The sequence below is a fragment of the Sodiomyces alkalinus genome, assembly GCF_003711515.1.
Source record: "Sodiomyces alkalinus F11 unplaced genomic scaffold SODALscaffold_7, whole genome shotgun sequence".
Taxonomy (NCBI): Eukaryota; Fungi; Ascomycota; class Sordariomycetes; order Glomerellales; family Plectosphaerellaceae; genus Sodiomyces; species Sodiomyces alkalinus.
In genome coordinates, this window is record NW_021167085.1 from 2,260,830 (window position 1) to 2,285,377 (window position 24,548).

Sequence of the window (24,548 nt, forward strand, 5' to 3'; positions counted from 1 at the left end):
AGCTCATGCAACATAACCTGTTAACAGTTAGCAGTCCAGCAAAGTAAACCCAGAAACAAATGGTGAACACTGCGTTCAATCATGGTCTCATCCTCAAATGTGTCAAGGCAATTACAGCTTCGCTCTGGCCTCGCCTCTCCTCGCCCCCCAATACTCCCTCACTTTCTCCCTAGCAACAAGGACCACTCCGGCATCCTCCACCGTGCTGGGAACGTTGAGTTCCTTGTCCGGCTCGCCACGCGCGGCATTCTCGACGAGCTCGCGCAGCACACGGCGCAAGGTCTTGCCGCTGCGCGTTTTGGGGATCATACCGCGGCCTTGCACGATGCCACCAAGCGTCGCGATGGCACCCACCTGCGAGCGCACCAGGGACTGGATCTCCGCCTCGAGGGATCGATCGGGAGCCGCAGAGGTTGGGTGAGGGTGCGTCTTGAGCGTCACAAAGGCGAAGGGCAGTTGGCCCTTCAGGGCGTCCGGGACGCCGACGACGCAGGCCTCTGCGACGAGGGGATGCGAGGTAATCGCCTGCTCTAGGGCGCCTGGAGGAGAAGTCGTTAGTAGGACCGCGCGATAGCCGAGTGAAAGGGATATTGATATTACCGCTGGATAACCGGTGAGCGGAGACGTTGAGCACGTCGTCGTTGCGGCTCATGATGTTCACATAACCATCGGCGTCGATGAACCCGGAATCGCCCGTGTCGACCCATTCTCCCTGGAACCGTTTCAGATAGCCATTGTAGAACCTTTCGTCTTCTTGCCACAAGCTACGAAACGCTGTTGGAGCCAGTGGCAGACCCATCACGATATTCCCCGTCTCCCCCCGTGGCAGCTCCTTGCCGTTATCATCCACAACCCGAACGTCAAAACCCGGCATTGGTTTTCCAGCACTACCGGGCTTGATGGGGATAGGCGATGGCGGCACCTGCCTTGTCCGGTCGGTGTCGGTGGCCTCGGCGGACGGTACTTGTGGGAACATGGCCCGGCCGGAGATGGGGCTTCCCGTCTCCGTGGACCACCAATTATCGACGACATGCGCGCCTCCTTGCGAAGCCGGGGCGGCGTACTCGTCTAGTAGAGCCTGGTAGGCGGAGATGATGGCAGGTTCGGAGCGCTCACCGGCTAGGAAGAGGCCCCGTAACGAGCGGAGGCCGCCACGGGCGCCGATCTTCTTAAAGCCGAGATTGTCGGGGTCGTCACGCTTGATGGCGCGCAGGGCCGTGGGGGCTGTGGAAAGGGCGGTGACACCGTACTCCTCGACGATACGCCAGAAGGCAGAGGCGTCCGGTGTGCCTACGGGCTTGCCTTCATATAGGACGGTGGCGGCGCCGGCAAGAAGCGGGGCGTAAATAATGTAACTATGTCCCACGACCTAGAATAACAGTAGTTGTTAGATTGTGAATTTGTATGAATGGCAGACAAGCCTCGCTATGGCGTTGCTCTGGTGGTAGTCAACGGGGTTGTGGTGTAAGGGGGGGAGAGTTGCCAGAAAAAGGGGGTGGCGTATCTGATTCTCAGGGAAATACAAAAAAAAAAAAAAAAAAAAAAAAAGAAGGAGAGAGAGAGGATAATAACAACCATACCCAACCAATATCAGAGGCGGTAAAAACGACATCGCCTGGGCCGTGAATATCAAAGAGGTAGCGAATAGACAGCTGAAGGCCGACAGCATGGCCGGCAGCATCGCGCAGGACACCCTTAGGAGAGCCAGTAGTGCCGGAAGTGTGAATGATGTAGACGGGATCAGTGGAGGCGACAGGAACGCAAGAAGCACGCACGTTCCGTGCTCGGCAGCTCTTCACGAGGCTCTGCCAGGTGCGTTCGCCCTCGGAGCGGCGGGTCGGGCCCCAGCGGACCTGGTCGCGCTGCCAGATGATGACACGCTGGGGCTTGTGGGTCGACAGCCGGAGGGCTTCCTGGACGAGCGGCTTGTAAGGGGCCGGGCCCTTGGCGCCCTCGATGCCGCAAGAAGCGGTGAGGATGGCGACGGGACGGGAAGCGTCGATGCGCTGGGCCAGCGCGGCGGGGGCAAAACCGCCGAAGACCACGCAGTGGATGGCGCCGAGGCGACTCGCGGCGAGGATACCGACGAGGGCCGCAGGGATCATGGGCACTTGAGTGGAGTGTTAGCTAAGAGATTCGGCGGGGGGGGGGAAGGGGGCGGGGAAGGGGTATAAGAAGAATGGGGGCGAGTGCCCTAGGGGGAAGACACAAGGGGAGGCGGGCGGGCGGGCGATCTCACTGTATATGAGGACAACATCGCCCTTGCGAACTCCTTCTTCCCTCAGGGCACCGGCTAGGACCTCGACCTCGTCGAGCAACTGAGAATAGGTGAGAGTCTCCTTCGTGTTGGTGACAGGACTGTCCCAGAAGATGGCGGGTTCATTCCCCCGGCCAGCAAGGACGTGGCGGTCAATGCAGTTATAGCAGGTAGAAATCTCGCCGCCAGGAAACCAGGACCAGGAAGAGTGGGTGACGCCGCTTTGTTTCAACGTCTTCTGGCTGCGCCTGAGGACAGCAGAAGGTTTCTGGTGCCAGTGAAGGAGGTCTGCCTGGCGCCCCCAGAACGATTCCGGGTCTTCGAGGGACTGGCGGTGGGTTTCCTCCTGAAGATGGGTTGTCGACCTCGCCATGGCCGGTTGATGGGTATATATGTCTGCTTCAACCTGGACAGGGAGAGGGGATAAGGAAGAACGAGACTGGTATAAGCCGCGAGCTGTTCTATATGAGATGACGGGGTTGAATGGAACATCCAAGGCAGATGAGCATAGGAGAAGAGAACAATAAGCTTGTCTGGGTATCATGAAGGAGTAAAACACGCGCGATATGGGGACGACGGATGTACGGACGACGGGCGAGCTGGCTCTATAAATCAACACTGAAACCATGAGGAGACTAGAAGACCTCGGTCTTTGTGTGCCCGGCACCCTTATATGCGGCTGAAATATACTAGGATTGGTTATTTAGTAGGGGCTGAGGAGGAGAAGTTGCCAAATAAGGTAGGGGTCAAGTTCGAAATTCTGGGGAACGTTGTCGAAAGCAAGTCGCTTCGCTGGTGGAAGCGTTAGATACCCGGAGACCGGGCGAAGACCGGCCGGGGGGGATCGGAAGGAGGGAGTAACCCCTTAACGCGGGGAAGAAAGCGTTTGGGGCTTTGTTGAGTTGTTTATGTCAGCTTGCTGTTAGTGAGGTACCTGAGTCCCCAAGGAAACTTGCGTGCTTGCATTGATTGGTCCACAGTCATGGCAGTAACCAAGGCACAGGCACCAGGCTCAGGCCCCCCTTTCCCCCTTTCCCCGGCCCCCTTCCCCGCATTCCGTCACTCCGTTACTCCGATGATATTTATTCGTAGATCTTCCGCCCAGCGTCCCAGCTACGTCTTCCTGCACTGAAAGGCTCGTAGCCGAGGATGGCCGGGCTGCTGAATGTTAATGCAAAGATAAAATCAAAGATGCGCCTAAACTTAGTCTGGTATGACTGGGCCGTCACACTGCCTCGCCAGTCATGCTGGACTTGGCCAAGACCTGTTGAACTGCAAGAGTTGAGGCACGCTTCTCTAACGCAGACAGAGAGACGAAAATAAACAAATATAAACCAAACAAACCGAGAACTTCATAACGGCTACTAGAAGTAAAAAAAAAAAAAAAAAAGACAAGTAGTACGACCCCGTCGCAGCAATCCTGAAAGAGTTCATAGCATGGAAGGGCTCTGATGTCAAGTGAGGACGGCTTTGGATGTACCAAGTCCTCTCATCAGACGCGTACAAAGGCCCAGGAAACTAAGGGACACATGACATGGAACAGATAATACTAGTCGTTCGGAGAGAAGATAGTGGTTGAAATTTGTCGACCAAAGCCAATTCTTTGTAGCGCCTTGTCGTGAACACATTACATTTCCAAAAACTTCCGAAAAAAAAAAAGGAATAGGAACACACATATCGACTCAATTCTCGCCTAACGAAAACGAAGCCAACATGCGCGACGAGTGCCTCCACAATGTACACTTAGACGCAAGCTAGAGCTGGAAGACAGGTACAATAAAGGGTCCGAACATGACTAAGTTCAGACCAAAATCGTACACATCTTCCGCGGTTATCTGTATCCCTAGACGCTTCCGCCTATCCTAAATTACTCCACCCGTACATTCCAATCCCACGCCTTGCGTCATATGTTGACTTGTCGGGTCCGCCCACAACAGCAAACGTTGACATGCATCAAAGTTTTAGAGTCCTCCAAGAGACAAAGAAACCCACGTCGAGTCGCAGGCGGCAACGCAGACGATGGCGCGAGCGACAGTTGCTACTGTCAGGGAATTTAGAGGATGAAAGCGGCAATGCCGAAGACACCAGCAAGGCCGGCACCCGAGAGGGCGGCGAGCTTGCCGGCACCGGCGGTGGGGACGGTGATGGGCTGGTCATCGCTGGGGGTGGGCTCAACGGGGAGAGTGGGCACAACGGTCTCCCAGGTAGCGGTCTGGTTGCTGGGGATCGAGATGACGGGAGGAGGAATGGGGACAGACGAGGGGCTGAAGAGAGTGGTTAGCTTTTCACTCTTGGCCTTGACCTGCACACTGGATGGATCAGGAGATTCTTACCAGTCGTGGCAGGAGACGACGCTGCTGATGATGACGGGCTTGGTGATGGTGCAAGGGCAGTCGGTGATGGTCAGGGTGGTAGCCTTTTTTGAAACACAAAAAAAGTTAGTCAAACAATCCCTTCGGTTCAGACATGGGGGAGAGCAGCGCAACGCCCGCGTTCATATTGTGGTGGTCGGGCTAGTCGGCCGGATTGACAGGTGACGCAACTGCGCGCAACTTGCCGACCCGGCCTCTTCCATCCGCATCCCAATAAGAACCCGCGCAATTCCTCTTTATCGGCTCCGAACGTACCTCCGTGACGGTGTAGGTGTGGTCGCCGTGGGTGATGGTGGTAGGCTCAGGGCAGTAGGTGACGTACTCCGAGACGACCTCGGTGACGTAGGTAACGTTGTTGCGGGCAAAGCCAGCCATGGCGCCAGCGGCGGCGGAGAGGACAACGGCGACGGAGAACTTCATTTTGACTGATTTTTTGGGTTCGGGATTAATCGACTCGGGAAGAGCAAAAAAGTAATTGGTTTAGTTGCGGCGAGGGAGCGGCTTGGATTATTTTGCGTTGGAATAACGAATGAAAGCGACTGCGAGAGTCTGGGTCGGTATACTAAGGAGCGAGTGTGGGTGAGGAGAGGAAAAGAGAGACAGGAGTAACGGACGGAGGAAGGAAAAAAAGGACTTTTATACGGAGTGACCAACAGGCCGCTTGAGAACGGTGGGATTGGGCGTTAGACGGAAAGGGGGTGAGCGTGTGTGGCTCGTGCCCTCCCACCGGCCCAGGCCTGCTGGCTGAACTGAGATGGACCGGTCCATGGCTGCCTTAGGTACCTCATACTTCGCCCGTCGTAGGTATCACCTACGGATATCTTTGTACGAAGTACTAATTTCCATGCTTTAAAAATGGCCTAGGAGGAGGAGCCTCTTATTTTACTATTGACGAATCAAAGATAAGCCTGGTCCGATGGATGGGGCCGGGGATCGAGCTGGGCAGGGTGTGTGGGCCGGAGGAGAATTGGCCTCCTGCTTGCGCTGTGGCTTCATCATATTGGTCCGGTTCGCCTGTCATGGTTGCTTATCTCGGCCGTCCAGACCTTTGAGTTCCTTGAAAAGGGTGAAAGGGGGTAGACAGACGGGCACTCATCCGGGATGAGTCGCCGCCGCTCCCTCATCTTCTGGTTGGTAATTATTTATGAATCCTTTTTTTTTTGTTTTGTTTTTTTTGTCTTCCCTTTTCTTGCTGGGGTGTTTGGTTCGGCAAGCAATGCTTTTATTTCGTACCGTATTGCGTCGTATCAGGGAATTGATCAGTGCATATGCTCCACGAAGAACGAATCAGCAGGAAAAGGGGGAGACGCCTTGTCATGCGATCCCGTTGTGATCTGAATGAGTGTTATGGTGTGTGTGTGTGTGTGTGTGTGTGGCTGGCCTGTTCCTGTTCCTGTTCCTGGCATAATACAACGCACCTGTCAGACGCTAATGCAGGAACGGGCCTCGAGCCATCAACGTCTGGTTGGACAATGGAACTCCCTACTTTGTCCCTCAACACGAAAACTCCCATCTCCACGAATACGAGGTATTCTTTGGTGTCAAGATAGACTAGGAGTTTAAGAGTTCATATGTACTCCGCAGAGGGGGAGTGGTGTGCCCTTCTACGGGTAAAGGAATTACGGCGTCTTACCGTTGAGGATATCCAAGGGATTCCGGCCCGCTATGAGCTGGCTCATTGCGTGGTGAAATGAGTGATGCGATTCTGCAAGCCATGAGCGGCGTCGTCTACTCACCTACAGCGTAATACATACAAGGCATTTTTGTACGAAGTACTTCGCACTTTATTTGGCATGGAAGACAGTGAGTTTGTGGTCTGTTATTAGGGCCCGATAATACGGCCTGGAAGAACCGAGATAAGTGGAATTATTGAATTTGTTGGAACTATGGGAAATGAGACTTTATGGGCGTCGTACCAGTAGTGGATGATATCAAACGTTGGGTGTTCCCATTGGTCGACTTATCCATCCGTTCTTTCCACTCTCGGTTAGTGCCGCCAATAATTATGTCATTCGTGGGATGCATCACGGTAAGGTACCTTAGTCGAAGTACGAACAAGGTACCTAGTGACTTACAGAACGGAGTACATGTTCTGAAGTACCCAGGTCACTTAATGGCTGGAAGGAGACCTGGTCCAGACTCGGACTTTGCTCGTTTTGTCGTTATTTTCTAACTACCTTAGCTACCTTACCTTGCCTTATCATTCACGTACGTTGCATGGCCTCTTATTACGTGTACGAAATACAAAGTACGGAGTACCAAATACTTCATCCCGGACAGCCTCGGCACGATCGCCGAAAGTCCAGAACCTTTTCTGTCGGAGGAGCCAAGACAACCCGTCAAGCGCCCCTCGGCCCTGCATCAAGCCAGTCGCTCTCCACCCCCAGGTCTTGTTCAACGGACCGACCTGGGTTGCCAATGTTGGTTGATGAAATTGATTCCGCTACGTTTCTATTATTGGAGAGTCGTCTACATATTTGCTGCTGAAGAATTGGAACAGCTGGCAAGGATGTGTGATCTCGCCAATGGTTCGTTCGTTCTATCACCGCAATCTGCCCAGTGCCCCTAACTAACATCCTATATGTGCCTTTCCCGTACAGACCCACTGTTTGGATCACTATTGTGTTCTCCGTCGCGCCTAGCTATTTCGTGCACGAAGTACCGGTAGGTACGTTGTATGAATGGTTTCGCGTGGGCGTCGCGTGTCGCAAGTTGCAGTTAGGTATTGGGGAGTTGTGTGTGGATTTCTTGGACACGACTCTTACCACTCCGAAATCATCTAGGTGCATGTCCTTAACCGGAATTACGTGCGACTCTGATCCGGCGCTTCAAATTACAGCTGCCCATTTCATCACCTTTGTCGCCATGCGTCTGCCATCACCTGGATTGTACGTCTACCTGTTCGTACAATACCGCAACCCACCCCAGTAACGGCCGCGAACAAGCTTTTGCCATTGGGAAGACCGGCGTAATTAGCATGCAATGGCACCCAGGACATCATCCATTTAACCCTTGCCTCTTGGGTTCGGCTCGCTCGCCCCATCCTCTTTTTGATTTCAAACCAGGGGCCCATCGACCATACTAATAGGTAATGACATCCACCTTCGCGACGCGATATGGACTCAATGAGACGGTGTCCATGCCCACCCTAACCTGGATGGGGAGCCGATAGGCAATCATCAGAGGTTCATGGCTTCCAAGCAGAGGGGAATCAAATTATGTGAGTCGCAATGACCCGAACGTTCCAGCATCACTCACTTTGACAGCAAGCACTTGATTATCCAAGCTCACAGATCAATGTCCTGGTCTGCGGTGTACATAGGAGAAGACATGGATGTTCCCCTGGTTCGTCGGATGTTGTTCGACAAGATTCGCGCGTCGTTACAGAGTAGCATGTACCTTTAGAAGATCGGATGATGGGCCCGGTCTTGTTTATCATGGGATGACTAAGGTAAGCGTACCCGACCCTGGGGACACCACCGACTATGGTCGGTGCTGCTCGGCCTAACGACACTGTGCCCAATGCCATCACAGCTCAACGTCCAAACGGTCACGTCATAGAAACGGTTTGGTCGCAATCTGGTTGCTCGTCAAAGTAGTACGGCGTACCTTTGCTAGCGGTTGTACATGGCTGCTCTGCTCCATACTCCGTATTGGTAATCACCACTTTCGCTCAATCCGACGAGCCCTTCTATGCAATCTTCACTCTGCTTCACACTCATCACGATACTGAATCGGGATTCATCAAGTCCTTACTTTACTAACCAGTCAAGTACGGTGTTCTACCCACTGGCAGCGATGAATGCCAAAATGCGAGCAATCGGTAAGTGGCAGCAATGCCTCCTTCATTCCAGCCAGAGCCTATCTCCAACAATATTGGAATCGCAGACATCCAAGGAGGAAAGGGCCCCCGGGAGAATCTTGTCATGAACCCCGATGTCCCTAAACCGATTCCGAAAGAGGGTGAGGTCCTCGTCAAAGTCAAAGCCTTCGGTATAAACCGTATGGACCAGATACAGCGCGAGGGTAACTACCCTGTCCCCGCTGGCGCCTCCCATATCCTAGGGGTCGAGTTCAGCGGCACCGTCGACTCCCTCGGGCCCCCTTCGGCGTCGCACCCGGACCCCCACGACTTCCGACCGGGCGAGCCAGTTTTCGGCCTAGCCTACGGCGGCGCCTACGCGGAATACGTAGCCGTCAGCGCCCGCATGCTGCTCCGCAAACCCGACTTTTTGACCTGGGAGCAGGCCGCCGCCATCCCAGAGACGTGGATCACCGCCCTGCAGGCCCTGCACGTCGTCGGCGGCGTCAAACCGGGCGACAACGTCCTCTGGCACGCCGGGGCGTCCGGTGTCTCTGTGGCGGGTATCCAGCTCAGCCGCCTGGCCCAGGCCGGCGCCGTGTTCGCCACCGCCGGCACGGACGCCAAGTGCGCTTTCATCCGGGACGAGCTGGGCGCCACGGCCACCTTCAATTACAAGACCCAGGACTGGGCGCGTGGCGTCCAGGATGCCACAGGCGGGCGAGGTGCGGACCTGATCATTGATTTCGTAGGCGGAGGCGACTACTTTCCGAAGAACCTCGAGGTGGCTGCCCGGGACGGGAAGCTGGTGATGCTGGGCCTTCTGGGAGGCGGTAGCGTGGAGAATGTTAACGTGTCACTCATTCTCTATAAGAGACTGCGCATCGAGGGCAGCACGCTGCGGAGCCGGGATATTGAGTATCAGGCCCGTCTGCGCGATCGTCTGGAGGCGTGCTTGCCGGACTTTGAGTCGGAGAAGCTGAAGATTGTGATTGACACCGTCTTCCCTTGGGAAGACATACGGACCGCACACGAGTACATCGAACAGAACAAAAATTCTGGAAAGATCGTCTGTACCCTTTCTTAACGAAAGCAGAGCGTCGGGTCTTGAATGAATCTGATTGCAAAAGGTGCCTCTCTGAGAAGAGAAGCGGGTGAAAAGCCTGGCAGCGCCAAGCATGGGACCCAGACGTGGTCCTTCTCGTCGCCAATCCATCATTAACATGTTTGCGTCGGAGTCAAGTCGACTTATCCGTTACGCGAAATGGAATGAAACGCAAAGCCTAGCCCGAACTCGTTACATCGTAAAGCCCAATGGCATCAAGCCATGGGTAGATTGGGAACAACCGCAAACGCCAGCCCTGGAAACCTAATGTTCATTGATCCAACTCAGCATCTGCTCGTACGCCGTTGCTTGCGCTCCCCGAATGGTGGCATCCTCGTACACACCAACGACCGCGAAACCTGTAGTCGCAATTAATTCACGGTCTGGAGAGGGGGTGGGCGGGGAAAGGCCGGAAAGGAGAATAGGCCAACGGGTAACTTGACCTACCGTGCGGCACACCGGGGTACACCCTCACTTCATGTTCCAGGTTGGCCTGGGACATGACATCTTCACCGGCGACGCGGACATCATCGGGGAACAGAGCGTCGTTCTCGACACAGGCTAGTGAGACGGGGACCCGCAGGGAAGCAAAGTCCTTGGGTGTTACAGAGGCGGCGTGGGCCACTGCGCCGACCTTGATAAGAGGGCCCGTCTTCGTCTCACCAGCCTCTTCGTCGGCTGGTCTCTCCGGCCCCGGCGTGGTGGGCTGGGCGTCGGATCCGAGGAGAAGCACGTAGCGTCCACCGATGCAATACCCGACGGCATAGATTCCGTCGCCGTGTTTGATGGCGTCGGCAAACTCGTCGCGGCAGCCGTCGATAACCTTGTGGAGGATGGGAAGCACCTTCTCTTCGGTCTGGCGGGCGAGCCACATGTCGATCTGGAAACTCTTTGCCGTCTCGACAATCCTGAGCTTGAATGCGTCGATGAGGGACTGGCTCTCTTCTTGGCTGGCGAAGGTGGTCGTGTTGGGGGCCGGGTCGCCGTTAAAGAGGTCGGGCATGGCGACGAGGAACCCTTCGCTGGCAAAATTGTCGGCTTGGAGCTGGTTATTAATCGACTTAAGACCCGTGCCTCCGGTCAGGAGGAGCAGGAACCGAGCGGGAGCGTGGGGATAGTCAGCTGGCTTGGAGACGTAGACCTGGTGATGGCTTGTCAGCGTTCAATCTTCTGGCTAGGGGCTGGCTGAAAGAAAGGGGAGGGGGGGGGGGAAGAGCAGCACCTCCACATCATTAATCTTGATTATTTCACCCGTAGACACCTGGCCAGCGGCTGTGCGGTGTTGTGTTAGCTGACGGAAGGGGTTGTCTATCTGACCGAGACACAGCGCAGCGCTCAGGTGGCACTTACGTGTTGGTCGGTCTGTGACACAGTGTTCGCCTACGGCCGGGCCAGCGGCGGGAGAACTCTCGATCGGCTCGGCAGGCTGCTCCGTCGCATTGCTCTCGGGGGCCTTGGTTGCGACATCAATTTCCGTCATGTTGGATGAAATTTTGGTCCTCAATGAGGGGTGGAGGTGGGTGCGTTATGGTGAAGATCGCGTGTATGAGAATTGATCAAGAGGCTACTCCAATCCCACGAAATAGAGAGTAACGGTAGTCAACAATTTTAACAGGTCAGCTGGTGAGATGTTGATTATCGAAACGGCGCGGGCGAAAGACGTATCCTGTGATGTTGACGGTAGTTGGAGGGGGAACAAGCAAGGTAAGGAGGCAAGGGCTGGCTCGTCGTTGTCACTGAAAGGTACTGGACGGTGTACGGTACACCTAGGTAGGTATTCATTACCCACCAAGTACCAAGTAATTACGCGTCGAGTAAGAGTGCCGAAGTATTGGCAGTTGCAGCACCGCGGCGTCAGCCCATGATGCCATAAAGTCGGCGCCCCACCAACACCGTTTGCCCTCTGTAATTACCCCGCAACACGCCACGCGTACTCTGTGATTGGACTAAAGACTAAAGCGGTGACTAAGCAGAAGACCCCTCACCGCAGGTACTTTAGGCAAGCAGCAAGCGAAATCCCATTAAGCAGAACGCGTCGACGCGTCTCTTCGTTCACACAACACATCGCCATCACCGTCAGCATCATCACCATCTGTTCCGAGTTAAGAATCCCACCGAGGGAAAAATACGCCCGCCCGCGTCCCGTACTTAATCCTTACAGTCCAGTGGATATACTGCTCTTAACGCTCATTTTTGTCTTTTACCGTTAAGAGCCTCGTCTGCCACCATGGATCCCGCCTCAAGGATTTCTCGTGGCGCTTTAAAGTGAGTTTGCCCCATCGTGACCTGTCCTCTATCCCCCCGAGACGTACTATATATTCAATTGACTCAACTGTTCTCCGCAGTGCCATCTTCACTGATCCCGATAATGTAGCCACCAAGTTCCCCGTACCTATTCTGCAGTGCCTCCAGATCAAGCCACTAGGCGGCCAGCCCGGCTCCGTTGATCGATACCGGATTGTCTTGAGCGACGTCAACAACTACGTCCAGTCCATGTTGGCGACCCAGGTAAACCATCTTGTCCACGATGGCCAGCTTGTGAGGAATTGCATTGTGCGTATCACAAACTATCAGCCCAACACCGTCAAGGGCAAGAAGTATGTTCCACTCAGCCGGTTCACATGGAACGAGGGCGGAAAAAAAGAAAAAAAAAGAAAAAAAAGAAAAAGAAGAAGAAGAAGAAGAAGAGGGATCGATCTTGCTGGTTGACTGACTGTAATCTAGCATCTTGATCATCCTGGGCCTCGAGGTCATCTCTGAACTTGGCCAGCCTGACAAGATAGGCGATCCCGTGGCCTTCGAGCCTAGTTCAGAGAGTGCACCGAATACTACAACCATCGGCGGACAAAACTTCTACGGCGCTAAGAAGGAAGAGAAGGAAACCAAACCTAGAATGTCCAATATTCCGAGCCGCCCAACAACAACGGGTGGAGGCCACGGCAGCAACAATATTTACCCCATTGAGGCCCTCTCACCGTATGCGCACAAGTGGACCATCAAGGCCCGCGTCACGCAGAAGGGCGACATCCGCACCTGGCATAAGCCCAGTGGCGAGGGCAAGCTGTTCTCCGTGAACCTTCTTGATGAGAGCGGCGAGATCAAGGCTACTGGCTTCAACGAGCAGTGTGATCAGTACTACGACATGTTGCAGGAGGGTTCCGTCTACTACATCTCGAGCCCTTGCAAGGTGAGCATTGCCAAGAAGCAGTTCTCCAACCTGCCCAACGATTACGAGCTCGTCCTTGAGAGAGACACCGTCATCGAGAAGGCCGAGGATCAGAGCAGCGTACCGCAGGTGCGCTTCAACTTCTGCACAATCCAGGAACTCCAGAGCGTCGAGAAGGACGCGACCGTCGACGTTGTCGGCGTCCTCAAAGAAGTTGGCGAGGTGTCGCAGATCACGTCCAAGACCACCCAACGGCCCTACGAGAAGCGAGAGCTCACAATCGTAGACGACACGAACTTCTCCGTCCGCGTAACCATTTGGGGCAAGTCTGCGCAGAACTTTGATGCCAGGCCCGAGTCTGTCATCGCCTTTAAGGGCCTCAGAGTCTCCGATTTTGGCGGCCGGAGCTTGAGCCTCCTCTCCTCGGGCACCATGACCGTCGACCCGGATATAGCCGATGCCCACCGCCTCAAGGGCTGGTATGACTCTTCCGGTCGCAACGACTCGTTCGCGACACATAGCGGCATGGCGCCCGCCCTGGGTGCCGCCACAGGGCGCGGCAACGAAGACAAGTTCGTGGTCCAGGTCAAGGACGAGCAGCTCGGGATGAACGAAGGACAGGACTTCTTCAACCTCAAGGCCACCATCGTGTACATCAAGCCCGACACCTTCGCCTATCCGGCTTGCCGCAAGGAAGGCTGCAACAAGAGGGTCATCGACGTCGGCGACGGCACGTGGCGCTGCGAGAAGTGCGACATCAACCACAGCCAGCCCACGTACAGGTACATCATGTCCGTCAACGTCTGCGACCACACGAGCCAGCTCTGGCTTAGCTGCTTTGACGAGGTCGGCCGCGCCATCATGGGTGTGTCTGCTGATGAGCTTATGGAGCTCAAAGAGTCTGGCGATGAGGCCGCCAAGGCGGCCGTTTTCGAACAGGCCAGCTGCAAGAAGCTTTTCTTTAGATGCAGCGCCAAGATGGATACTTTCGGTGAAACCCAGAGGTATGTTTCATGTTTTTTTCCATCAATTTTTTTTCTTCAGTCCCTGCTGCTCTGCTGTCACTCTGATGACCACTTGTATACTGATGGCCCGGTTTCCCTCGATTTTTAGGATACGGTATCAAGCTCGCAGTGCGGCACCGCTCGATTACAAGACAGAAGGACACAAGCTTGTCGAGTTGATCAAGCAGTACACCATCAGCTCGTGATTTCGGCACTTGTGGTGGAATTCGCTTCTTGTCGACCTCTCTTGGAGTGGATTGGGGGGTGTCGGGGGTACTGTGCTATCAAGACATGGCCGGCCAGCCGAGCCTGGACAGTTAAATCGGATCATGAGGACGATGCGAGCCAAAGCCGAACTACTTTGTATCGCGAAAGGTTTCGTACTGGTTGCGTAGGGGTCGTTGTTCAATAGAAGTGATAAAAACAGAAAACGAAAAGAGCCTTAAGAAAGGGGTTTCACGATACCGATGTTTTAGGCGAAATGCTCATGAATAGCTTTTCCAATGTCATGTCATCACTGGCATTGGAGGCTAACATATCTAGTTATCATAATCTCAGCCACCGCCCAAAACACTGGGAGTGGGAAGGCAGGCTAGGTCTAGCATGGCACTCCCTGGCTGAATGCCCTAATTCATAACGCCGCCGCTTTTATCTGATGATGGATGAGCGCTACCTGAATCCGTTATACCAACTCCCTTCACACGACCCCTGCCTCCCCTTCTTTGCTTCGAGGCCCGTGGTTAATACCTTGAAACTTCTAACCCGGACTTGTTGTTGTCGCCAACCCGCCACAGAAGCTTGTAATACGCCTATGGCTTTGCAGGGGTTTGCATGTATAATGCGCTGGATATACCTATGCCGTGCGGTTGCGCCAAGAAGAGTACAAGGTGGTGAGCTCCAGAGGCCGCGAAGAATGATCGTGATCGGCTCAAGCACTAGACGGGACGACTGCCCGAAATACCCCGGGGCGATGAATGCCTACATGGTATGCATAATACCTGTCATGAGGTCCTCATCCTCGATAGACTGTTCGAAGCCGATACCTGGGTCGTTGGTGTCACCCTTCTCTTGACGCTTTTGGTCACGAAGGACGTGCTTCGCGTAGTCCTTGTTCATGGTGAGGCGCAAGTTGGTCGTCTCGACCGTGTGACCGAGGGCTTTCAGCGAATCGACACTCCCCTTCATCTTGGACGCGAACTCTTCTTCCGAGAGGTCCTCGCCCCGGGACAAGAAAGCGAGGCACTTGGTACCATCCGAGTGCTGCTGTGTGAGGGTGGCGCGGAGCATGCCGGACTCAATCATGCCTCGAATGAGGTCCTCTACTTCCTGCTCGGTCGCCAAGCTTTCGCCCGTCTGGCCGCTCTTGGTCAGCTCGCGGACCAGATTCAAGCTCAGCCTGGTGTACAGATTGGACAGATCCATAATGGCCCACTTCTGGGCTGCTGCCAAGACCTCCTTGACGAGATCGAAGTTGCCGTCTTCCTCCCACGTTTTGGCCGACTTTTCTGCCTCGGACCGCAGGTCTGGTGCCGACCCGGAAGCGAAGACCGTGGCAAGATCCAGGTACGGCTTGCCCATGACGCCATAGTTCCTACTGGCGGTGGGGTGGACGTATGGGGGTAATTCGGGTCGCCGTCCAAGGGCGATATTGCCCGTCAGCATCCATTTCTTGTAGGCGTCTATCATGGTTTGGGTAAGGGTGCCGTCTGAAGTCGGGAAGGTCACGACGCGACCAAAAGCGGCGTGGGCTTCATCCCATTTCCGCAGCGACGAGAAGATACGGCCACACAAGTAATCGTAATGCATGACCATGTCCTTCGTAAGCTTCCCCGTAAGACCGGTCTTGTGCGAGATGTAGCTTGCAGGGGAGGCAGAGAGGTCGCAGAGGTACTGGGGTGCGGATTGGTCGGCCATGGCTGGGACGAAGACGTAGGGTTTCTCGATGACCGGCAGTACTGGCGCAAGTTGTCCGGACTCAAAAGCTAGTTCCGCAAGTGAACAGTGAGTCGATGTGAGAACCTGGCCGGTGCTATCGAGGCGGAGGATGACGGCCGCGAGGACTTGGACGGCTTGGGGGCCCTGAAAGACCATGCTATCAGCCAAAGGTATCTATGGATGACGAGGGTATCTTATGCAACGCACGGGAATCCACTTGAGATCTATCACCTCACGAACCAGGTGAAGAAAGCTTTCGCCGACATAACGAATCTGACGGGCGTCGAAAGATTGAAGGAAACGGAGAGCATGTTTGGTGAGCTCGGATCGGGAGACAGGAACGGTTGAATTGTCGGCGTGTTTTAGGGTGTTGATAATGGCGAGGAAGGAAATTGAATTAACAGAGGGATTCACGAGCTGTTTGGAGAGAGCATGTCAGCTAGATTCAGATATTAGGGCGGTATGGCAGGGGCAGGGGGAGGGGGAGGGGGAGGGAGAAGAGGGAGAGGGAGAGGGAGAGGGAGAGGGAGAGTCGGACCTCGAGGAGCTGTGGGGTCGCAGGAAGAACGACTGATGTTTGTTCCCTGAACAGCGATTCAACTCTATTAATGTGTTTTTTAACCTCAGTATCGTATGTTTTGTCGGAGATTTCGCCATCTGGCGGGAAGGCCAGGAGGACCTGGTCCATGTTGGTGAGAGCAGGGCGGACACCTTAAGCGTGCGTTGTGACGTTGAGGGCGGAGAACGAGAGAGAAGACTTCAGCGAGTGTGGTCACGATCGGGTTGGTTGAATGAGATCACTGTTGTAACAGAGAAGAAGCTTTGGTGAGAGACGACAGGAGTTCTTGGTGTAAGGTAGAGTGGCCGCGTTGTTTGAGCGTCTTGGTATTTGCGAAGTTGGAGTTTGGTACGGACCCTACGGAGTATACCAACATATTTAGGTAGGCACCTTACAATGTCGTACTGTAGCTTGTTGGACGTGGGGTCTGTTAATTAAGGCAGTGGGGTTACCGGAAGCTGTTGTACGGTATGTAGGTAGGTACCTAGGTAGGTACCTACGTACTCAGCAGAGGCAGAGGAGTCTTAGCTTACCTTATTTGGTCTGATTGGATAATAAACCCGGCTCCCAATCGCACGGACCATATGATCCACGTGACTCGGATTTGGAGGAATCAGAGTGCAGCGAATTCCAAGCAGCCGAAACCTTCTGACGACGATAGCTCTTGAGCAGGTCAACTATTCCCACCGTCTCATTGGCATTGAGCATCACCTCCGCAGCCATGGCCTCGAAACTCGCTCCCTCCTTCTTCAGATCGGCCGTCAGGTCAGCGTGCCGGACTGCGCGGCCACAGTTCCGCGCGCCCGCCGCTGCCGCGGCAAGAGCAAGCAGCACCCTACAAGTGGTATGGTTCTCTGCCACCCCCCGGCATTGCCATTGGCGATGATTTGCCCGTCCACTAGCCCAATGGACGCTAGACATAGATGTTCCTTGACGTTATGGCATTCTACAATCCGAGTTGGACGGGCGATCAATTGTGGTTTGCCACGACAAAAGTGCGCCGCTGACCGTGTAATCCACTCTGGCATCTTAGCACCGCAACACCCCCAACAATAACCCGGACGTCCCCTTCAAGTTCACCAAGCAGAACGAGGCCATCATCTCCGAGATCATCAAGCGCTACCCCCCGCAGTACAAGAAGGCGGCCGTCATGCCCCTGCTCGACCTCGGCCAGCGCCAGCACGGTTACACTTCCATCAGCGTCATGAACGAGGTCGCCCGCATCCTCGAGATGCCCCCGATGCGCGTCTACGAGGTCGCCACCTTCTACACCATGTACAACCGCACGCCTGTCGGCAAGTTCTTCATCCAGGCCTGCACGACGGTGAGTTTTAGCCATTTCTGTCCTTCTCATTGAAACGGTTCCGGTTCACGGTTCCCCGACATGTGTCTCGTCTCCCTCTCCCACGATACAAAAACAAGTCTTAACATTCAGTACTCCTCGCAGACACCCTGCCAACTCGGAGGCTGCGGCTCCGACGCCATCGTCAAGACCATCAGGGAGCACCTAGGCATCGAGCAGGGCGAGACCACCCCCGACGGCCTCTTCAGCTTCCTCGAAGTCGAGTGCCTGGGCGCCTGCGTCAACGCGCCCATGGTCCAGATCAACGACGACTACTACGAGGACCTCACCCCGGAGACCACCCGCCAGCTCATCGACGCCCTGAGGGCCAGCGTCACCGGCACCGGCCCGGACGCCGTCGTCGACCACGCCAAGGTCCCCCAGCCGGGCCCCATCAACTCGGGCCGCAAGACCTGCGAGAACAGCAGCGGGCCTACCAACCTGACCAGCGAGCCGTGGGGCCCCGAGACTACGAGACCCGACCTGTAAATAGCCGGGGGGTGGGGAGGTGTGGGGACCGAAAGAAGTAGGTAAATGTGGACAGGGAATTCATCGTGGTCCCATTGTAGGTTACAGCAGACCTGGAGAAGAGAGGAGGTATGGTAGGGGAGCTAGAGTCGGGGGCGAAGGGGAGGTCGAAGAACGAGGGACCACTCTTTCATAGAGGCGGACAGGAAGGGATTGTATATAGCAACGCAGGTTGAGCGTGGTTATTTGGGAAATGGGAAACGACGACGCCTAGATTTCATTTGTTTTTCCATTGTGTTTTTTCCGTTTTCCTTTCATTGATCGCATTGCATGCCATCGTGTACAAGATGGCCAATCAAGGAAGACCCCCAAAAAGAAGGGGGGGAAAAGAAAAAGAAAAGAAACTCCAGATGTTAGTTTGTAAATCGATCCTAGTATGTCAGGGGGGAAACCCCAAATCCAAGCCGGCGAACCAGACGCTTTCGTTATCTACATTGAAGAGTATCCATACTCTTCGCTTTAAAATCCAAGAGTATATAGCGAGACAGAAAGTGGAAGAAAAGGGGAATCTGACATCAGTCGAGCCTCAAAATCCACCCATCCGGTAGCGGCCTGCCAGTCTCACCCCGACCACCCCAGACCACTATGCCCGTTTCTTCCAGCTCGCCCATGGGCGCGGTGGCGACCCAGCCGCGCGGTGCCGGACCGCCCTGGCTCTTCTGGTCATCCTCGTCATACGGCCTCATCTCGAGCCTGTACCACCGGCCATCGCCCGTCGGCTTCCCGAAGACCTGGAGCATCGCGTCCCTGACGCTCGAGATGGTCATGCCCAGCGGCGGTACCTGGAAGACCCAGACGTCGGAGGCGCACTTGGTTCCCGAAGAAGCGGTCGCCTCCGCCTCCAACTCGCCGCCCACCAAGAGGAGGAACTCCCGACCAGCGCCAGATGTGACGACCTCGAGGCCGGCAAAGGCCCGCGGGTCCGGCCACGCCTGGTCGGCGGTGAGGGGGATCTCGGGCCCTTCGGCCGGGGCGTCGCCGGCGGGGACGTCGGCACCGGAGACGATGCTCTGCCAGCCGCCGCGGGTACGCACGCTGACCTCGCCGCGCGAGACGCCGTCGGCGAAGGTCTCGACCTCGAGGTGGACGAAGTCGAGCTGGCCGCCGAGCGAGGCGGATCCGGTGGAGCCGCCGAATCGGAAGAGGCGGCTCTTGCTGATGCAGATGGAGGCGCCGGCTCGACCGGGACCCGGGGCGGCGGGGAGCGCGGTCCAGACGCGGGTGTGGACGTCGAAGGCCCAGAGGTCGTTGGCGTGCTTGCCGTCGGCATCGGTGAAGGGCTCAGCGGGGGCGGTAGCGGAGGTGGGGAAGACGACGCCGCCGTGGATGAAGACAGTGCCGTAACCTTCGTCCTCCTCATCGGTGGCGCGTGAAGCCACGTTCCCGACGATGGGGGCCTGTGGGATGCCGACCTCGGCCGAATCTCCTTGGGCCCACTCCATCCAGGTCTTGGGTTTCCGGGAGCTGTCGCGGTTTCCGAAATTGCGCGGACGGTCGGTGGCGGCGGCGGCGTGACCGTAGCGTGGAGCCGGGGTAGGAGACAGGGTGACGCCCGGGGCGGGAGGGACGGGATCAAGGAAGGACCAGGCGCGGGTGCGGGTGTCGAAGACCCAGACACGACCATACTCGTTGAGCGGCTGCGACGTGGTGGGGTCACGGCCACCGAAGACAAAGATGCGGTGACCTAGGGTAGCGGTGGCGTGACCGGCGCGCGGGGCAGGAAGCGGGGGAAGGGTCGAAGTAGGCGGGGGAGGCTCTTCCGGTTGTTTACCCTTCTGAGAGGGGCTCGTAGTCGTCGGAGTAGCTTGTGTGTCCTCTTCATCATCATCGTCGGTGAAGTTGGGGTCGGCACCGGTGGTGGGGGAGGCCAGAGGCACATCATCAAGGGCCCCCTCTCTGCTGCCACTCCTACCCGTTTCTGGGGTATCCTGAGGCACCTCAGTTGCGGTGGTGGGTTCGGAGGAGAGACCGGCTTGGGACTCGGACACGGATTCGGGTCCAGCATCGGGCTCGGAAGGCGGCACGTACACCTTGGGGGGAACGGCTTTAATAGTGTAGTAATCGGCACCGGCGCTGTTGTAGGGCAAAGTAATGACATGCATGTCGTTGTCTGCAGCACGGCCGGGCTGCGGTTCGCCCCCGAAAATGTAGGCAGAGCCGTTGACAATGTTTATGGAGTGCGAGGTGCGAGGCAAAGGAGGGGCGTCGATCTTCTCCCATGTGCCTTTCATTGCGGACGAATTCTTCTGTTTGGGGATTCGAGCAGGGATGGAAGGAACAGCGGGTAGGTTTTGGGGGATGGACTGGAGGAGGTCGGTCGTGCGACGGCGGATGGTCGCGAAGGATTCCATGCCAAACTCGGAGCGGGTTGCTGTGACGAATGGTTGACGAATCTTGAAATCAGTTCGACCGACGACGAAGGAAGGGAGAGAGGAGACGATGACGTAAAGACAAGACTTGTGCTGCTATCGTCTGTGTTGGATGGAACCGAGGCGGAAGTTCCTGGAGCTGCCTGGAACTTGGAGATGCACTTTATGGAAAGGCGGACGGTTCAGCAGATCGATTGAAAGCCCAGCTCGGAGTAATCAGCACAGACTAGAAAGTCCAGCTCAAGAGTCAGCATAAAGGGAAAGGTAAGGATACCTTAGAGACGAGCAGAAGATGGGAAAAGAGAAAACGTAGAAGAACAAAGGGATGAACTAACCAATTGCTTTAAATTCAACCCGCAGATAATAGAGAAAGGTGAATAAATGATAATCCCGGCTCGATGAAGTCGAGCCTGAGTAGATCTTATGTATAAGGGGAGAAGAGGGATGATGGGTGATGGAGGGTGGAGGTGGAGGTGGAGGTGGGAGAAGGGATCGAGCGTGAGCTAAGGTACCTTATAATCTGATAGGGGGCTAGGCGTTGAATCTTGCTGTGTGCTGTGCCATCAGCGTGGCTCAGCTCCACCAGCCCCCCTTCCCCACTGTAGCTTAGGTATTTTGCTTACCTTATTAGTACGTACATACGCCGTACCTTACTTCGAAGGCCTAGTCCCCAAGCGTTTTGGCAGGAGCGACCCCTGCCGCTGCGGCTGGCCCTGTCATCCCAGGTAAATACTCCATCACAGCTGACGTCAGCACCCGTAGATTCAAGCCTAGGTAACTTTATTTGTATGAAGTACAGGTACCAACCAACTCCTGAAGTCTACCTTACATGTAATTATACACAGTCTTTTTTTGGCAACTCTCTTAATCGTCCTCCCCTTCAGCGTCGACGAGCCCAAGGCCCGTCTCGCTAGCGTGCACAAAATCAACGTTCCCGCGCAGCGGATTCACCAGCTCCCACTCTCCACCTGAGTTTCGCCGTATGACACCCACCTCGTCACCCTCCGCCCATTCCGTAAGCGTCGGGTCCGAATCCCCGCCGAATTGGACCCTCGGCCCGTTCCCCTCGGCCGCCCGCTCGAGGTGCGTAGCAACGTGTTCCATGCGCTTGTCCCAGGCATTCGGCCCCCGGACCTTGAACTTGCAGTCGGGCACGGGACACCGCATGTACGTGGGTAAAGCGCACCGGCGCGTCTCGGCGTCCGCCTGGAGCTGCCGTAGGCGCTCGTCCCACTCCGGGGTGGGTTCCTTCCTGGACGCCGCCGCGGCGTCCGCAGGCGGCATGTGCATGCGGCGCAAATGCTGCCGGAGCAGGTCTTTGCGCTTGAAGATGGTCCGTCGAGGCGGCGGTCCCGAGCTCGCGGGCATCGCACTCTGAGAGGTACGGCTTCCGGGGGCAGCATCTGTGCCTTGGAAATGGACGCACGGGTCCAGAGTACACTTCCAGTAGATTTCAACCACATGTTGGGTGAGGACGTGGCGCTTCCATTCGTTCTTGTTCGGGAAGCTCGATGGGCAACCGGCGAAATGGAACACACAGGTGAATGGACGCGTGTGCTTTATTCTGATGTGTTTTCTGAGCCCGGCCTCGTCCGAAAATGCGCTGGTGTTGCACGAGTCGCAAGAGAAAGGCGGGCCCGCCGGAGTATAACCATGGTTTGATCGACTTGGCCCCTGAATCTGACGTCGAATGGGAGGTCTTTCACCAGCCGACGGGTCATCGTCGACCCTGACAGATCCCCGCTCGTTTCGACTAGGGACGCAACCCCCAGAGGGGGATCGTGCCTCAGACACGACGCTGCGGCTTCGCTTCCTGGGGGGCTCGCTCTTACACTTCTCGCCATCATCCTCTCCGTATTGGGAACAAGTCAGATTCATTGTACCTGACCAGGGTTCATGCGCTTCCACGTCTGCGTTGGCGTCTGCGTTCGCGTCTGCGGTATCAGGGCAAGCTTCTCCCAATGGCGTTCCGTAACTGCCGCTATTCCCCCCCTCGCCGCGCTGGGTCAAGGCCCAAGGTTGTTGAGAGACTGGGTAGGGATGGTTGCCACCAACATGGGAACTCAAGTCACTGAGGCCCAGATAACCGTCCATCCCCGGCTCGAGCTGAAGATTCGCAATAGGGGTTTCTTCAGAAAGATACGGTTGAGGAGACCCCACCGTCGCCTGTATCTCCTCTGGTCCGCTCCAGTGTGACTCTGGTTCAGCCATGTGTGGTGTCCCCGTCGACGTGTCTCCGAGCGCGGAGCCCGGCGTGTCGTTTCCCGACGGCGAGGCCGTTTGGGATAAGGTGAAGCCGTGTTGTTCGTGAAGCGTTGACAAGATTGGACTCATCAGGTGCTGACTCTGGGCAAACTGGGCATGGGAATCGGAAATCTGACCTGGGCACAAGGAAGAAGAAGTGGGCAATTCCTTGGCCAGCAAATGTGATTCATACGCCTGCTGCTGTTCGATCCATGCCGCGGACATTTGTGCAGCAGCAGCAGCATGTAGGACGGGTAGGAAGGGGTCGACCGGGGTGCTTATGTCTGAATATGAAGATTGGCTGTCATCAGACGGGGGAGAGAAGGCCGGAATTTGGTGGGCCTGAATGCCCTTGGAAAATGGAAGTGGGCTGCCGTACTGGTATATGCCGTCCTCCATGGTATGGTGGGTGTGGAATTTGGTTCTGATGATGGGTTGATGGGAAGAGCGACCAAGAACGTTAACAGTCTGAGAGGGAAAAGAGTGCCGTGATATATCAGGCCTGGGAAGTACACATTCTGTGAGTCGAAAGAAACACCCCCCAAAATCCAAACCGGAGGGGGAAATGGCGAGAGACAGTCACCGGGATAGAGATGGGTGACCGGCAAGACCCCCAACAAGCCCAGCAGAGCCTCATCAAAAAAAAAAAAAAAAAGGTGCAACGGGTCGTTGGTCTTCGCCATGTCACTCTGTAATGTCAAGGGGTCTCATACATCCTGGTCGAGAAGACTCATCGGTAGCCCTTGTCGTCTCCCAGGAGGTGCGCGTTCCATACGGGACTGAGGACCTCCTGCATGACGAGAGAAGAGTCACTAGGTTGATGGGCCTGGCGTGGGGGCCGGACGCCCATCGCCCAAGATCCATTTCCTAGGTTGCCTTACTTGACTGACCACAGAGCTTGAACCGCTGGACGATCATGATCCGCCCAGGCCAGGGCAGCCCGCTTCCTCGACCACTCAGAGGGGTAGATTGGCGAAGATGGAGTATGGCAACCCAGCAAGGCAATCGAGCTGATGGGGAACCCATACATCCATTCTAGGCATAGTCGCATCCGAACAAAGTATGCTAACAGTATCCCCTCGAAAACTGCGGGCTGACAGTCACCGAGGCCGCAATGGTGGAGTTTGAGGGCTGCGTTAGTTGCCCTTTCCCCCTCTTCCCCCAGCCATATCCTTGAGAAAAAAGGGAAGGTAGGTGAAACGAACTATGGTCTAGAATCATGGCATAGGACAACGGTAATGTCCGGGGAACACGGACGATGGGACGGACGCGGAATGGGAGAGCGGAAAGCCTAAATCAATAGGTAGAATAAAATAAAATAAAATGGCACCGCCGCACCATTGGTCGGGCAACAACAAAACATGAAGACAACCGACCCTAGCTAGCATATTACATCTGCAGCCTGTGGTGGCGGGGATTGAGTTGGTTGGGGCGTTGCGAAATTGCGGAGCCGATTCACCCAAGCTGGATGATGTCGATACTCGAGGAAACCCCGGTCGCAGAACGATCCCGCAGGGCGCCAGAGATGAAACTCTCGACTCCCCTCCATTTACTGCCTGCCGGGACATCCGAGTACCCACCTAGTTACCTTACGGACTACGGTTCCTTGGCAGAGCCGTCGCCCCAGGTCCTCTACACCAGGGCGTACCTAAGGGATAATGGCGCTAACGGTTCCAAGATAAGCTCCGTACCTTACCTTACCTGAGGTACCTAGGGTATCGCCCGAGAAGACCGGACGCGGAGCCGGAATCGAACGATAAACCTTAACGTCCATCAACCCCGTTGTGTGCCTCGAAGTACGGAGAACAGAGAGCACGCGATTAAGGTAGTGTCCGTACTCCGTATCCGTAGTTGAATGTTGTCCG

General features: G+C 55.7%; 10 protein-coding genes across 10 annotated transcripts; 3 read left to right on the forward strand and 7 right to left on the reverse strand.

Annotated features, from left to right (window-relative positions):
• Positions 1 to 111: 111 nt before the first annotated feature.
• Positions 112 to 2,630, reverse strand: SODALDRAFT_279535 (AMP-binding enzyme; the record flags this gene model as incomplete). Its single annotated transcript, XM_028608175.1, has 4 exons — positions 112 to 539; positions 601 to 1,369; positions 1,581 to 2,110; positions 2,240 to 2,630. 4 exons carry the CDS (start codon positions 2,628 to 2,630, stop codon positions 112 to 114), a joined length of 2,118 nt encoding a protein of 705 aa, XP_028465521.1.
• A 1,680-nt stretch (positions 2,631 to 4,310) lies between these two features.
• SODALDRAFT_340880 (hypothetical protein) lies at positions 4,311 to 5,049 on the reverse strand (the record flags this gene model as incomplete). The annotated part of the gene is made up of 3 exons (XM_028612999.1): positions 4,311 to 4,521; positions 4,591 to 4,673; positions 4,885 to 5,049. 3 exons carry the CDS (start codon positions 5,047 to 5,049, stop codon positions 4,311 to 4,313), a joined length of 459 nt encoding a protein of 152 aa, XP_028465522.1.
• A 3,378-nt stretch (positions 5,050 to 8,427) lies between these two features.
• SODALDRAFT_340881 (putative quinone oxidoreductase) lies at positions 8,428 to 9,518 on the forward strand (the record flags this gene model as incomplete). Its single annotated transcript, XM_028613000.1, has 2 exons — positions 8,428 to 8,452; positions 8,518 to 9,518. The coding sequence occupies 2 exons, from the start codon at positions 8,428 to 8,430 to the stop codon at positions 9,516 to 9,518; spliced, it is 1,026 nt and encodes a 341-aa protein (XP_028465523.1).
• Positions 9,519 to 9,528: 10 nt separating this feature from the next.
• On the reverse strand, positions 9,529 to 11,357 carry SODALDRAFT_334850 (dienelactone hydrolase). The gene is made up of 4 exons (XM_028612311.1): positions 10,887 to 11,357; positions 10,759 to 10,808; positions 9,984 to 10,677; positions 9,529 to 9,895 (listed from the first exon to the last, which is right to left on the reverse strand). Exons 1-4 carry the CDS (start codon positions 11,014 to 11,016, stop codon positions 9,801 to 9,803), a joined length of 969 nt encoding a protein of 322 aa, XP_028465524.1. The 5' UTR covers positions 11,017 to 11,357; the 3' UTR covers positions 9,529 to 9,800.
• Positions 11,358 to 11,585: 228 nt separating this feature from the next.
• SODALDRAFT_334851 (replication factor-A protein) lies at positions 11,586 to 14,104 on the forward strand. The gene is made up of 4 exons (XM_028612312.1): positions 11,586 to 11,801; positions 11,882 to 12,133; positions 12,261 to 13,706; positions 13,816 to 14,104. Exons 1-4 carry the CDS (start codon positions 11,764 to 11,766, stop codon positions 13,910 to 13,912), a joined length of 1,833 nt encoding a protein of 610 aa, XP_028465525.1. The 5' UTR covers positions 11,586 to 11,763; the 3' UTR covers positions 13,913 to 14,104.
• Positions 14,105 to 14,684: 580 nt separating this feature from the next.
• SODALDRAFT_279922 (hypothetical protein) lies at positions 14,685 to 16,329 on the reverse strand (the record flags this gene model as incomplete). The annotated part of the gene is made up of 3 exons (XM_028608200.1): positions 14,685 to 15,785; positions 15,849 to 16,058; positions 16,180 to 16,329. The coding sequence occupies 3 exons, from the start codon at positions 16,327 to 16,329 to the stop codon at positions 14,685 to 14,687; spliced, it is 1,461 nt and encodes a 486-aa protein (XP_028465526.1).
• Positions 16,330 to 16,921: 592 nt separating this feature from the next.
• SODALDRAFT_298090 (NADH-ubiquinone oxidoreductase 24 kDa subunit) lies at positions 16,922 to 18,495 on the forward strand (the record flags this gene model as incomplete). Its single annotated transcript, XM_028608837.1, has 3 exons — positions 16,922 to 17,044; positions 17,234 to 17,524; positions 17,648 to 18,495. The coding sequence occupies 3 exons, from the start codon at positions 16,922 to 16,924 to the stop codon at positions 18,029 to 18,031; spliced, it is 798 nt and encodes a 265-aa protein (XP_028465527.1). The 3' UTR covers positions 18,032 to 18,495.
• Positions 18,496 to 18,585: 90 nt separating this feature from the next.
• On the reverse strand, positions 18,586 to 20,421 carry SODALDRAFT_280118 (hypothetical protein; the record flags this gene model as incomplete). Its single annotated transcript, XM_028608218.1, has 1 exon — positions 18,586 to 20,421. The coding sequence occupies one exon, from the start codon at positions 20,419 to 20,421 to the stop codon at positions 18,586 to 18,588; it is 1,836 nt and encodes a 611-aa protein (XP_028465528.1).
• Positions 20,422 to 21,372: 951 nt separating this feature from the next.
• Positions 21,373 to 21,819, reverse strand: SODALDRAFT_247016 (hypothetical protein; the record flags this gene model as incomplete). Its single annotated transcript, XM_028607399.1, has 1 exon — positions 21,373 to 21,819. A coding segment is annotated over one exon (447 nt), but the record flags the coding sequence as incomplete, so codon positions are not given.
• Positions 21,820 to 23,479: 1,660 nt separating this feature from the next.
• SODALDRAFT_204143 (hypothetical protein) lies at positions 23,480 to 23,817 on the reverse strand. The gene has a single exon (XM_028607228.1). The coding sequence runs from the start codon at positions 23,732 to 23,734 to the stop codon at positions 23,561 to 23,563; it is 174 nt and encodes a 57-aa protein (XP_028465530.1). The 5' UTR covers positions 23,735 to 23,817; the 3' UTR covers positions 23,480 to 23,560.
• Positions 23,818 to 24,548: the final 731 nt, after the last annotated feature.